The 14,343-nt window shown below is 42.4% G+C and overlaps 1 protein-coding gene across 1 annotated transcript in view; it reads right to left on the bottom strand.

Moving 5' to 3' along the window:
• Positions 1 to 14,343, bottom strand: part of Kif14 (kinesin family member 14) — a 70,757-nt gene that overhangs the window by 37,917 nt on the left and 18,497 nt on the right. Inside the window, exons 9-13 of the mRNA XM_055598151.1 lie at positions 13,908 to 14,023; positions 9,943 to 10,115; positions 9,197 to 9,344; positions 8,905 to 8,968; positions 4,724 to 4,908 (exon numbers count right to left, since the gene is read on the bottom strand). Coding sequence (XP_055454126.1) covers positions 4,724 to 4,908; positions 8,905 to 8,968; positions 9,197 to 9,344; positions 9,943 to 10,115; positions 13,908 to 14,023 — 686 coding nt within the window. The remainder of the gene's footprint in view (positions 1 to 4,723; positions 4,909 to 8,904; positions 8,969 to 9,196; positions 9,345 to 9,942; positions 10,116 to 13,907; positions 14,024 to 14,343) is intronic.

Below are 14,343 nucleotides of genomic sequence, written 5' to 3'. Positions count from 1 at the left end.
GGGCATATAACCATATAACTCCATCCTGCCACAAGGGCACTTGCTCAACTATGTTTATAGCAGCTTTATTCATAATAGCAGAAACTAGAGACCTAGATGGCCCTCAGCCGAAAATTGGATAAAGAAAATGCAGTATATTTACACAAAGGAGTATTACTCAGCTATTAAAAACAATGACATCATGAAATGTTTAGGCAAATGGATGGAACTAGAAAAGATCCTGAGTGAGGTAACCCAGATCCAGAGAGACAAACATGGTATGTACTAACTTATAAGTGGATATTAGCTGTAAAGTAAAAAAAAAAAAAAAAAACATGCTATAGATCCAAAGAGGCTAAGTAACAAGGAGGGCTTAAGGGGAGAAGCAAGGATCTCCCCTGAAAGGGGAAACAGATTCAAGAGTGAACTGGCAGCAGACGGGGTTGGGAACAGGAGAGATAGGGAGAGAGAAAATACCGGGAGAAACTAATGGAACTGGGAGGCATTTTGGGAGCAGGTGGAAACCTAGTGCAATGTAGAACTCCGTGGAATCTACTAGAGTAACTAGCAAAATCTCCTAGTGATGGGGGACACAGAGCCCAATCCAGCCATCTTCTCTAACCAGGCAAGGTCTCAAGTGGAAGGACTGGGACACCAAGCCAGTCACAAAACTTTTGACCTCCAGACTGTCCTGCCTGCAGAGGGTTCTGGGACCAGAGGCCCAGCAAAATCGTCATCAAAGAGACCAGAGAGACTTCATGCAGCAACTGATGAGAGCAGATGCAGAGTCCCACAGCCAAACATTAGGCAGGGCTCGGGAAGTCTTTCAGAGGAGGAGGAGGAAGGAAAGGAGGAACCAGAAGGGTCAGAGACACCTTACGAACACAGCTCACCTCCAGGTCCTTCTATCCTTCCCCCACTTTCCTACAAGCCTTCCTATGCTTTGTCAAATGTTTAGCTGTGAGTCTCGGCATCTGTTTCTATCCACTGCTAGGTGGAGCCTCTCAGAAGACATCTATGCTACGCTCCTGTCTGTGAGCACAGCAGAATATGATTAATAGTGTTAAGGGTTGGCTCTCTCCCAAGGGGTGGGTGTTAGGTTGGGCCAGGAATTGGTTAGACATTCCCTCAATCTCTTATCTATCTTTATCCGTGCACATCTTGTAGGCAGAGTAAATTTTGGATTGAAGTTTGTGTGGGTGGGTTGGTATTCCCCTCCTTCCGGTAGGACTCCTGTCTAGTTAAAGGGTGGCCTATTCAGGCTCCATGACACCTGTTACTAGGAGTCTCAGGTAGAGTCACCCCTGTATCTACCCCAGAAGCCTACCCTGTTGTAGGTCTCCAGCCTGCCACAGAGATGCCCCACCCAAGGTTTCTCTTTTTTCATAGGCCCCTTCTCCTCCCACCCTCGCTCTCCCCAGAACTGGTCTTCACCTTCATTTATCTCTGTGCCCCCTCTTCTACTTTGTTCCCTCTCTTCAACCACTTCCCCTGTCTATACTATTTCCTCTTCTCAGTGAGATTTAAGCATCCTCCCCTGGGTCCTCCTTGTTACTTATCTTCTTTGGATCTACAGGAGCTTCACAGGAAGACTAACAGAGCCAACTAAACAGGGCCCAGAGGAGCTTGCTGAGACGGAAGCATTACCAACCAAGAACCATGCAGACTGGACCTAGGCCCCCTACAGAGTACCTGATGTACCTGATGTAGCTTAGTCTACATGTCGGTTCCCTAGTAAGGGGAGCAGGGCTGTTTCTGACATGAATTCTGTTGCCTGCTTTTTGATCACTCACCAAGCCACAGGGGAAAGAGGATGAACTCAGTCCTGATGCAACTTGAACTGAGGTAGGTGGGTAGTGGGCTCCCCTTTTCTAAGGAATAGGAGAGGTTAGAGGAAGGAGGGGGAAAAGGGAGGGGGCTATGATGTAAAGTAGGATATAAAGTGAAATAATAATAATAATAAGAAGAAGAACAACAACAACAACAACATAGCCCACAGAATCAACTAACTGGGACTCATGGATGCTTGCAGAGATCAGGGAGCCTGTAGGGGTCTGATCTAATCTGCATATACGTTATGGCTGGATAGCCTAGTGTTTTTATGGTATTACTAATCGTGGGAGTCCTGGACTGTTTTGCCTACTGTGGGACCCTTTTCCTCCTACTGAGTTGCCTTGTCCAGCCTTGATGTGATGCTATGTGCCTGGTCTTATTGTAGCTTGTTATGCTGGGTTTTCTTGATGTCCCTGGAAGGCCTGCTTTTTTCTGAGGGGAGATGGAGGACGGGTGGCTCTGGGAGAGAGGGGAGATGTCGGGGAGCGATTAGGGGGAGGGGAGGGAGAGAAAACTTCGGTCAGGATGGAATATATGAGAGAAGAATTAAAAGAAGAACTTGAATCAATGCACCATAAGACAATGAAAAGAGGACTCAAACACTAGAAAGACAAAGAGATGCCTGCCGCACATCAAATTCACACAAACACTGGAAGCCAGAATATGTAAAGAACTCCTAAAAATCATTAAGAAAAGAATGGGCAGAAGACATAGGCAAGCAAGTAAAAGATACACAATACCCTTAACCAAGGGAGTGTGAGATGAATCGATGAGTCTCTACTCTATGTTCACTAAATTTATACAAACTAAAAATCTGATAGCACTAAGTGCTGTCGATGATGTGGAGTGACAGATATTTTCAGTGACAATGGGAATAAAAACTGACAATCATTTTAGAAAACAGTTTGAAGATACTTGGTAAAACTAAATATGTGTATTTCCCAAAACCTAGTCTCGCTACACATGCTTTCTAAACTTAAAATTACTGCAGCATAATTAAAATGTCATCCTATTTATACAGCAAACTGTTCCCATAGCTCAGAGCTCCTGAGTTTCTACCAATTTCCCTGAGGAACCTTTGGGTCAGTATGTTGGTTTACCACGCAGAGATCTGCCCTGGAGAAATGACTGTTGCATCAGGACACACATACAAGAACACCTGGGAGAGCTCCGAGAGCAAGCTGGGAAGGGGTTAAGCTCTCAAAGCACGGATAGAATCAAGGTTGGTGTTAATGATGAATTCTTTAAGTCCATCTCCTAGCACTCCTGATGTAAGTAAGCAACGATGCTAGGGTACTGCTAGCAATTTGACTTTAATTAGCAGCTGTTGCACTCTGCACTCCCCTTTGGTGCCCCAGCTACCTTGAGCAAAGGACTGCCAGTCTTAGACAGCCAGACTACATGTTATGTTAGCACCAGACATTTTGGACACCCCAAAGACAGTTTGATAAAACCACACAATGAGCACTGCTTACTGCTATAGCTCCTTGTGGTGGTTTGAATGAGAATGGTCTCTGACATGCTCATACATTTGAATGTTTGGTTTGCAGTTTAGGAAGAATTCAGAGGAGGTGTGGCCTTGTTGGGGACAGTGTGCCATTGGGAGTAGGCTTGGAGGTTTCAAAAGGCCCAGTCTAGATCCCTTTCTCTCTGCCTGCTACCTATAATCAGGAGGAAGGCTCTTAGCCCCTGCTGCCACCCTGGCACCTCCCGCTGCCTGCTGTTGCACTCAACTGAAGCAAAGGCCTGCACTAGAAAAGCTTTCCCTTTGCCTATGATCTCTCTCCCAGCAGCACAAAAGGACCCAGCCAGTCCACTGGTGACACTAGGGGAATACTGTGATAGCAAAAGTAAAAACTACTCAAAGGTCTACCAACAAAATAAACTGCAGTGATCCAAAATAAATTCAGATAATGGGACCCTTCAGAGCAGTGAAAATAAGACTCTTGAAATTAATAAAACTTAAAATGCAACATAAAGTAAAAAATGCCTTTTTTTACTTTATGTTAAATAAATACTATTATCCCAACAATATATAAGATCATTCATTTCATTCATGTGAACAAATTCACATGGAAAATTGTCAATCCACTTAAGGCCCGCTCCATGAAATGGAACCCATACCTGACACTGCTTGGATGACCAAGAACCTGAGACTAGATAGCCCAGGATCTACAAAACAACATGTAATATTGGCGTAAGAACAAACAACAAAAAAGTAGCAATAAATGGACTCCCAGTGATATTCTGCTATACTCTTAGACCAGTGCCTTGTTCAGTTACCCTCAGAGAAACTTCCTCCTGCAGCAGATGGAAACAAATACAGAGACTCACAGCAATACACAGCAAAACACACAGAATGAGAAAGACCTTGGAGCACCCAGCCCTAAATGGAATATCTACACCAAATCCCTCCTCTCAGAGCTCAGGGAATAGAGGCGGCAGAAGGAATGTAGGTGTCTGAAGGAATGGAGGGTACCAAGAAGAGAACGCCATTTAATAGGAGCAAAGCTCATACAAACTTACAATGGCTAAAGCAACAAACATACGGCCTTTTCTTTTATAAATTTGTCTTGTCCAACTTTAATATGAAAGTTTTTGTTCTATCTTATATTTCATTATGTTATATTTTTAATAAATAAATGAATGAAAACCTAAAAAAAATGTCAATCCAAACAAAAAGTCTTCTTTATAAGATGGATAGTTTACTTTCATGTCTACCATTACAATTCTAAGAAAAGAAATTACCCTTTAATTAGCAGATCAAGTATACCACAGAGAGCACCATGCTGAACCTTACATTGAGAGTGTCTCATCTGTTGTTACACACACAACACTTTTCCTCTCTTAAAGAGAGGGCTGAACTGGGCATGGTGACAGCTAAGGGGCAGTGCCTTGCAGGAGAACCTACCAGTGATCATCTGCTATGAGCACTCCAGATAACTGGATGTCGTGGCTTGAGTTTGGCTTGTATTTTCCAACTGTAGTTACTCCTTCTTTTACCATGTAGAGCAGCATCTCCGACAGCTGGGGGTCTTCATTGAGATTAACCAGGTTTGGCAAATGGTTGTCCATTTGAAACGTAACCCCTGCTTTCTGTAGAAAAAAAAAACCCATGAAATTATTCAATCCATGTAAAAGAATGCCCTACGTTAAATATTAGGATCACTTTATAGAGTTTCAGTGCATTACAGGCTTGGAGAGTAAAGTTTACTGGAAGAGTACACCCATGTGACATTTCCTGGTTTTAATCCATAGCATGCACACTCACCCGCACACACACTTATGGGGCTTTGCTGGAATAGGTTGCAGTCTGACAACGTCTGTGCTCAGTTTATGATGGTGGACTTCCTTTTCTCAGCGAGGTTCTAAAGCTTCCCCTGATCTGGGGGACCTCAGCTTCTGTAAGGAGCATCACTTAACACTCAGGGAAGATTACAGGCCAGATCAGTTCCTACAAATGACTCACCCTGCCTAGGATCTCAGTACAGGAGTGACCTTCAACTGTACTTGGAGATTTTCTCCTCACCCCTAGGATAATTAAGCACTGCATTTTCCTTCTCGTGATAATGCTACTGCATGGAAAAGAGGTACTGAACCACTACATGTAAATCAAGTAGCCCCTGACCCCCTGACCCCAGTGAATCAAACACATTCACCCTCGAAATCCCTCCCATTGCCCAAGGTTTATAAATCCCTGATTTTAAATAAATATGCTGGGGGTACATGCATGCTGCGTGATACCGTTAGCCTTCCACCATGGCCCTCTGAGATTCTTCAGTTATCTCCGGCTGGGCCTGGGCCTCACTAAGACTGTGCCTTGGCTGCAAGCACTCTAGGCATGGTTTTTGCCCACATCTCTGCCATACTCAGCACAGCAGCTTAACCAAGAGCTGTAACGCCAGAGTTTCCACTGCCACCCATGATCTCATTCTAAAAGAACTAAACTGTAACACTCATGGAAACCCTCTTCCACACCCTGCCTTAGCACACTCAGGCCTCACCCTAAGTACTCCAGCTGTCCCTGAGAGAAATGGAACCCCATTCTTCTCTGCACGCCATCTCCAGAGAAGCCCAGGCCCTGGTGAAGAGAGAATGACACACACTGCCCATTAAAGGTGTGTTGGAAGCCTTCCTTTGTGGCTTCTTATGACTGTTATCATCACACTCTTGAACTCAAGAATTCTACAGATCTTTCTTCAGTCTTCACCATTCTTGGTCACTGTCGCATCAACCCATCACTACGTGTTTCTATTCTGCCTTACAGTGGATCGTTTTCTGCCAAGTTCATCAGCACCACCTTGAACTGACTCACACCAGAATCCTGCAGTACCCTCTGGAATACCCCATTGGCTATCTCCTTTTTTCCATATTCCATCCTATACCGGATAACTCCTCAGCTCCCTGTCAAGTTCTTCCAAGGGTGTCTCATTCCCTAAAGATTAAAATTCTGTAGCCTAGAAAGCAAGAGCTCAGCAAATCAATGGTATCTTTCCATGCTGACTTCTTATGACCCCATCTAAACTGCTTGCTCTCCTCTACTCATACGGTCTTCTCTTTTACAATGTTTTTTTTTCCCACCTACCAAAATCTTGCCCAGCCACTGGCCTGTACCTATGTCCATACTGGCTTCAAACCCAAAGATTCTCCTGGCCAGCCTCAAAATGCTGGAATTATAGGTATGGACCACCACACCTGGTAAATCCTATCTCATTTGTCAGGACATTCCCAAAGAACTTTTCCTTCAGAGAGAGAGAGAGAGAGAGAGAGAGAGAGAGAGAATATACAAGTGGGGATGTGCATATGTAAGCCAGAAGTCAACATTGGGTGTTTTTCTTATTCATTCTCCACCTTATTTTTTGAGAAAAATTTTCTCACTGACCCTGGAGCTCATCCATTTGAGCTAGGCTAGCTGGCCACTGAACTCCAGGGACCCACTTGTTTTCTCCTCACATAACTCCCTTGACCTACCAGCACCAGGGTAGCAGGTATGCACGGCCACACCCTGCTCTTACATAGGTGCTGAGGATCTGCTCATCTCCTCACACTTGAGCATAGGCACTCAGTAAAGGCCTGCTGATACATATCTTCAGCTCCTTCCTCTAAATTTTTACAATACTCTTATCAACCAAATTCCTCTGCTGTTCTTAGCTCTTCTCAAATATCCTTTAGATTTTACTATATTAAGGGATTTTGATTCATTCTTCTAACACACACACACTCCTCCCTCAGCCTTACAGCCCTCTGCCTGACTTATATAGTTCTCTTTTTCAAGGAGTGCTATGAGTAGCTCTATTTCATCATCTTGTTACTGTTCAATCAACTGTCCTCTGTCCCCTCATGCCCCACATTTCAGTGACCTTACAATTTTACAACACAACACTCATATTTCCAAAGCCTGAGAACCATTCTTGACTTCTACATCTATAACTACCAACCCCTAAAGTCAATTATCCCAGGACTGGTGGAAGAGCTCAGGAAAAATGCTTATCACAAAACCTCAATACCAAGTTTTCAATCTCCAGAACCCATGCAAAGGTGGAAGGAGAGAATCAACTCCACAAAACCATCCTCTGACCTCTGAATGAGTGCTATGGCATGTGTGACTCATGATATATACATATATAAAATGCATCTATATAGACAATTAAAAATATGAAAATAATAAAGACAATTATCCTTTTCCCACACATCTGCCTCCTGAACCCACCTCCTCCACTGCCATCAGGTGCCCTTACTCCAAGCTTTCACTATTTCATGCCTTAACCACATCAGCAGCTTCTAAATGACTCTTTCCATAAACTGGCTTTTCTTCTTCCAATTCACCTTTTACATTGTTACTAGAAGAACCCACTGAAAAGGAAACTTTAACTGGGTGTAGTGGCACATGACTGCAATCCCTGCACTTAGGCTCTAGGCAATCACAATCTAGATCCAAATATTCTTTTTCCCCATCCTAATGTTGCTTCTTTTGTTTTAGTGGTTAAGCTTAGCACATGCCAGAACTGGGAGCAGCAGGGGCGGCTGAGCGATCCCACAGGTGCTCCATGGATAAGGAAGGTGACCATCAATGAGAAGAGCCCTGTGGCCTCAAACAGAGCAAAGCCCAGAATGGGACAGGAGAAAAGCTACTTCTTGAGGCACAGGATTCTGATATAGTCAGTATTTAAGTCACCAAACACCACTACAATGCCAGACCCTGAACCCCAACTGTGCTGGCCCCACCACCAATAAAGTTGGCTGCTGTGTCAAGGTCCCTAAAGACAACGCTGATCTGGCCACCTGGATAGGAGAGCTACTGTAGGAAGGCTGCTGAGGTGGGGCCCTGGGCGCTGAAGAGGAGGCAGACACTGGCCTGATTGCTATACAGGAACAGGTGAGAAATGGAGAAACCAGCAATGCCTTTGTGGTCTGTGTTAAAGCTCTTGGTTCCCTCACAATTCTTTATGTTAGTTATCTTTATGTATTTTCTTTATTCAGAGTTATGCAATACAGATGAAACATGAAATTTACAGGCATAATTTTCCTATTTCAAAATGAGAGACCAAAGAATTAAAAATCAATGGGTATTGTTTTAAAGTTTAAAGCACAAGCCTGAACAAAGGCTAGCTAGATGGAGACATGTCCAGCCACCAGATGGGAAGAACTAGCCTCAACGCTCTGAGGGGAAGAACTAGTCTTACTGCATTTTTTCCTGCCCACTAGAGATACAATTACTAAGAAACTGGCCCCTCTCCCCTAGGGCAGCCAAAACAAGGGAAGCTATACAATTAATGGTTTGGGGGCCTTCCTATAGCCAATCAGTTCAAAATGCAACATCCCCTTTTGTGTTTTGACCAATAGATGCTTGCCAGGCAGGAATCCCTCTGCTTTGGGCATGCTGGGAGAGACCAGACTCTTTAAATCACCTAACTAACCTGAGCATGAGGCTCTCTGCTCTCACCGCTTCAGCAGTGAGGTTGTGTGAGCCCAAGCTGTAGCTTGTAATAAAAAGATCCACATGTGTTTTGCAAGACTCAACTCCTGGTGGTGGTCTTTTGGGGTCTCATGAATTGGGCACAACAAAATCAGTTTAGGAAATCAAAATAATACCTGTAACTCCTTTGTCTCTTGAAGTTTTCTTTTTTCAGCTTGTTCAAACTTTTCTGTCCATACTCTTTCCAAAAGAGAAAATACTGAAGTTAAAACATCCATGTAAGATCGAAATTAAGAGACCATCGAAATTAAGAGACCATCAGTGAAGTCTGCAGAATACCGACTACCACTTAAAATACAACTGAAAGCAAGCTGGTCTGTTATAAGGAGGTGGTGAGAAGGACTCAGTGCTTTCTCACAACCCTCCTAGTCCTATCAGCAGCAATGTTTACGGATCTGTTGTATTTACCTTTGCATTTCTGCCATGTCTCTCTCCTGCTGATGCAGCTTCATCCTTAAAGACATTATCTCTTGTCGATAGAGTCTGTATCGTTCAGGGTCAATATTCCTGTTGTTTCTCTGAGCAGCTTTTAACTTTTCAATTTCTGCTTTCAGTTCTGAAGATTTGTAAGAAGATGAACAAGTGATAAACAAATATATCTGGAAAATGATTTTCCCATTTGCTGCTTGCCTTTCCCCACACTCTTTCCTAAGCTCTTCTGGTTTCTCTCTCTACTTCCTCTTTCTCATTGTATACCCTCCCTCTTCCACCATTGTCAGGGTTATACTAGGATATATCAGCATTTAGGAATGGAAAATAGTTTTCTTAAAATTGTATATGTTAAATTAGAATTAATAAATCAATAAATCTAAACTGTAGAATATTTTTGTAATCGAGAAAACAAGGGGCTTGGTAAAATGCTTGTGCACTCTTGAGACTGGGAGTAGCATACATGTAAATGCTGGTGGGCATAGCAGCCTGCCTGCAATTCCACTACCTGCAAGGGGACTCCCCAAAGCAAGCTGGCTTAGACATTTTGGGGAGCTTAGGGTCACCTGAGCGAAACTGCCATGGAGAGCAATGTAGGGAGACTTAGCCTTGGGCTTTCACAGTACAGCACACAAACACACGTACACACACACACTTGAACACATATACAGTGTGCACACATATATACATGCAAAAATGAGTAATAAAATTTGAGACAGTGTCACCTCTAATTAACTTTGCATTCATGTCTTCATTGACTTTGGCGACATTGACTATCAGTCGGGCTTGGGTGGCGTATCTGAGTGTGCTCAGGGTTTCCTCTATGTTGCTGGCAGCAGGACTGATGGTAGCAATCATTGCTGTTTTGGAATTCCCACCCAGGCTTTCTTTTAATAGCCTTTAAGGAAAAGGGAAAGCAATCACAACAAGACTTTTCTTCTACAACCACCTAGTACCCCTAATTGTTGAGAAAACACAAAGCAACGAGAAGAGCATGCAAAAACAGGTTAACTCTCCACTCAGACACCATTAAAATATCACAATACTTTGTTTTCTTTTACACTTTTTCTTTCTCTCCTTTTCTTCCTCCCTCCCCCCTCTCTCTTTCTATCTTTTTTTTTTTTTTTTTTTTGGTGACAGGGTTTCACTATGTAGGCTTGGCTGGCCTGAAACTTGCTATATAGACCAGGATGACCTTAAACTCATAGAGATCTGCCTGCCTTTGCCTCCCAAGTATTGGGATTAAAGGCATAGATTACTACTATGCTTGGCCCATGTTCCCAGCTTCTCTTATTTTTTTCTATACTGCTTTATGAAGCAACAAACCTGTTTACAGGTTATTAAACATTATCAACATCAAATATTTATTAAATGCTTTCCCTTTAGACCATGTGCTACTATAGTAAGGAAGCTATATGTCTCAGTCATCTTTGTATTCTCAGTGCTACCATAACCTGCAGGAGTTAGTTCCCAATACATATTGAAAAATTTGAATTAATATATAAACACTCTGTACTGTACTCACTTTGTAGACTGTGCAAAAAAGAATGTAAAACTCAAATACATCTTTATTAGCACACAATAAATTTTACTATTCCTAGCTTTTCAAGGCATAAAAAATCATATTCTCCCTTTTAAGTTTCAAGATAGAAACATTATAATTAAGCTTATCGATTGGTAGGATTAATACTGTGAAAATGGCCTTTCTATCAATAGCAACCTACAGAGTCAATACCATCCCCATCCAAATTCCAATACACTTCTTCACAGAAATTAAGAAAACAGTTTTCCACCTCATATGAAAACACACACACATGCATACATACACATACAGAGAGAGAGAGAGAGGCTAAAACAAATCCTGAATAATAAAAGAACTTTTAGAGGTATAGCCATCCCAGATTTCAAGTTGTATTACAGAGTTGAATTAAAGAGCCAGACATAATTCTATATACCTACAGACCTGATCTTTGACAAAGAATACAAAAAGATTCTTGTATTCTTTGGAGAAAAGATAGCTTTTTCAACAAATGGTGCTGGTCAAACCAGATTTCTGCATGAATGCAAATAGATTCATATTCATCACTGTGCACAAAACTCAACTACAAATGTATCCAAGACCTCAATACAAACTCCAGTACCTGGGAGGCAGAGGCAGGCACAGTTCTAAGCCAGACTGGTCTACAAAGTGAGTTCAGAACAGCCAGGGCTATTACACACAGAAACCCAGTGTCAAAAAAAAAAAAAACACAAACCCAAACAAACAAAAAACAAATACAAAAACCAAAAATCAAACCTGATACCCTGACTGTGACAGAAGATAGCATGCATGGAATAGGGTCAAATGCATCAGCACAGAAAAGGCCTTTCTGAACAGGACACTGATAGCACAGGCATTAAGAACAGCAATGTATAAAGGGGACTTCATGAAGCTGAAAAGGTTCTGTATGGCAAAGGATACCATCATTCAGACAAAGTGGCAGCCTACAGAATGGAGAAAGATTTTTACCAACTACACATCTGATAGAGGGCTAACATCCAAAACATAAAGAACTAAAAAAAACTGAAAACCAAGAAAACAAATAAGCCAATTGAAAACTGCAGTACAGAACTTAAGAGTTATCAAAAGATAAAGCCAAATGGCTGAGAAATGTTCCACATCCTTAGCCATCAGGATGCTGTGAAAATTACTTTGAGATTTCACATTACCACAGTCAGAATGGCCAGGATCAATAAAAATAATGAAAGCACATGCTGGTGAGGATGCAGAGGATAGAGGAACATTCATTCACTGCTGGTGGGAGTCAAACTTGTACAGCCACTCTGAAAATCAGGGTGGTGGATCCTCAAAGCTGGAAATAGATCTACCTGAAGACCCAGCTGATTCATTCTTGGACATAAGCTCAAAGAACTCTATATCCTACTACTTAAAAATGGATGAGCAAGGGGCTGGAGAGATGGCTTAGAGGTTAAGAGCACTGGCTGTTCTTCCAAATGTCCTGAGTTCTATTCCTAGTCAACCATATGGTGGCTCACAACCATCTATAATGAGATCTGGTGCCCTCTTCTGCCCTGCAGGCAAACATGCAGGCAAACTACTGTATAAATAATAAATAAATTAATCAAAAAAATTGATGAGCAAGCATCCATTTTCATTGTTTGCACATCCATTTTCACTGCTGCTCTAGTCATAATAGCCAGAAACTGGAAAGAGCCTCGCTGGCCATCAACAGATGACGGGATAATGAAAATGTGAGTTAACCTGTGTAAGGCCTCTGCATGCACACTGCAAAATTAAAAATCACAACAAAAATAACCCCAAAGAGTTCCCTGAAAACAAGGAGTAATTGTTTTTCCTGAATGCTTATTATCTTTCATACCATCATAAAGTAGAAAAATTTCAAGCAAAACCATTTTAAGCTGTGGGATAGCTATCTATGTTTATTAGAAGTTGAACATTAAATACATACGGGGTAATGATGTATCAGAAGTAAAGTGTACATTCATTATAAAAACAAGGAAGAGCTATGTACTAGCCGCTGAGTGGCAGGCAAGCAAAATTACTCAATGTCACTTTACACGCAGAGAAACAATTGTTAACACACGGTAGGCACCAACAAGCACAAGCAGAGTGCTTCCATTCGTACTATCTCTTCAGAATTTTGCATCATTTAACCTCACTGTTTTGATGTCATCTCTGTTTTATACATGCGAAAACAGGCTACACTATTAAGTGAGTTTAGCAACTCAGGGTTTATGAAATTCAACTCCAGGTAAATTGTTTATAGAATTCATAATTCTCCAATATGCCAAAATCATATAAAGTGAGTCCATTATCCTTTCCTCTCTCTCTCTGTGTGTGTGTGTATGCCTAGCTGTGCTGGAGTCCAAACCTAAGACTTTGTGCAGACTAGGTAAGCACTCTAGCAGCCCAGCCGGCACCATATCTTATTCTTCCTGGGCTGAAGAGATGGCTTAGTGGGTAAAGTACTTGCTGCGTAAGCTCAGGTCCCCAGAACCCATGTAAAAATAAAAGTTGGGCAGAGCGCTTTGGTGGTTGGAGTAAGAATGGCCACCACAGGCTCTTATGTTTGCATGCTTGGCCCCTAGTTGATGGAACTGTTTGGTAATTAGTTGTGGCCTTGTCACTGGGGTGGGCTCTGAAGTTTCAACAGCCCATGCCACTTCAGTTAGTTCTCCCTCTCTCTCCTTCCCCTCTCCTCTGTCCTTCTCCCTCTCCTTCTGCCTCACAGCTGTGGATCAGAAGCATTCAGCTACTGCTCCAGCTCCATGCCTGCCTGCTTGCTGCTTTTCTTCCCACCATGATGGTCATGGATTCTCTCTCTGAAACTGTAAGCAAGCACCCAACTGAATGCTTTTTTTATAAATTGCTTTGGTCATAGTGTTTTGTCACAGCAATAGAAAAGTAACTAAGACACGTACCTACACCTCTAGTGCTAGCCAGTCATTCAAACCAGAACACTGAGCTCCAGAGTAAGTGAGAGAGCTTGTCTCAAACAATCAGGTGGAGAGAGGAGGGAAGAAGACTCCTGAATTCGACCTCTGGCCTCCACAAGCATACTTTCAGGGAAGCACAGCTACACACATATGTGTACAAATATGCATACACCATAGACATACACCCAAACCCAAACCAAATGCAACCACTTAGACTTTGAAAGCTACTTGCCATGTAAGAACGGAATCCCGATATGGAATGAAAACCCTCTTTCCGTTTGCTTGCTCAGAGAGTGCAGATATGACCTTCCCCAAAGTTAGCAAGGACTTGTTAATGCTCACACCTTCCTGTGCATGAGATTAAAAAAGGATTATTTTTCTTAACTTCTCAGCAACAACTTCATTTCACAAAATATACCTCTCTCCTCATACAACTAATGCATAATACTTTCTTCCATAAACTATCAACATTTTTTAAAACTTGTTTAATTTTATACGCATCAGTACGAAGGTGTCAGATTCTTTGGAACTGGAGTTGCAGACACTTGTGAGCTGCCATGTGGGTGCTGGAAATTGAACCCAGGTCCTTTTGGAAGCACAGACAGTGCTGTTAACCACTGACCCATCTCTCCAGCCCCCAACTATCAACATTTTTATGACTCAAATGT

Source organism: Psammomys obesus, unplaced genomic scaffold, assembly GCF_907164565.1.
Source record: "Psammomys obesus unplaced genomic scaffold, mPsaObe1.curated_primary_1811, whole genome shotgun sequence".
In the NCBI taxonomy this organism is placed as follows: domain Eukaryota; kingdom Metazoa; phylum Chordata; class Mammalia; order Rodentia; family Muridae; genus Psammomys; species Psammomys obesus.
The sequence above is the reverse complement of the archived record's forward strand: the minus strand, read 5'-3'. Positions and strand labels throughout refer to the sequence as shown.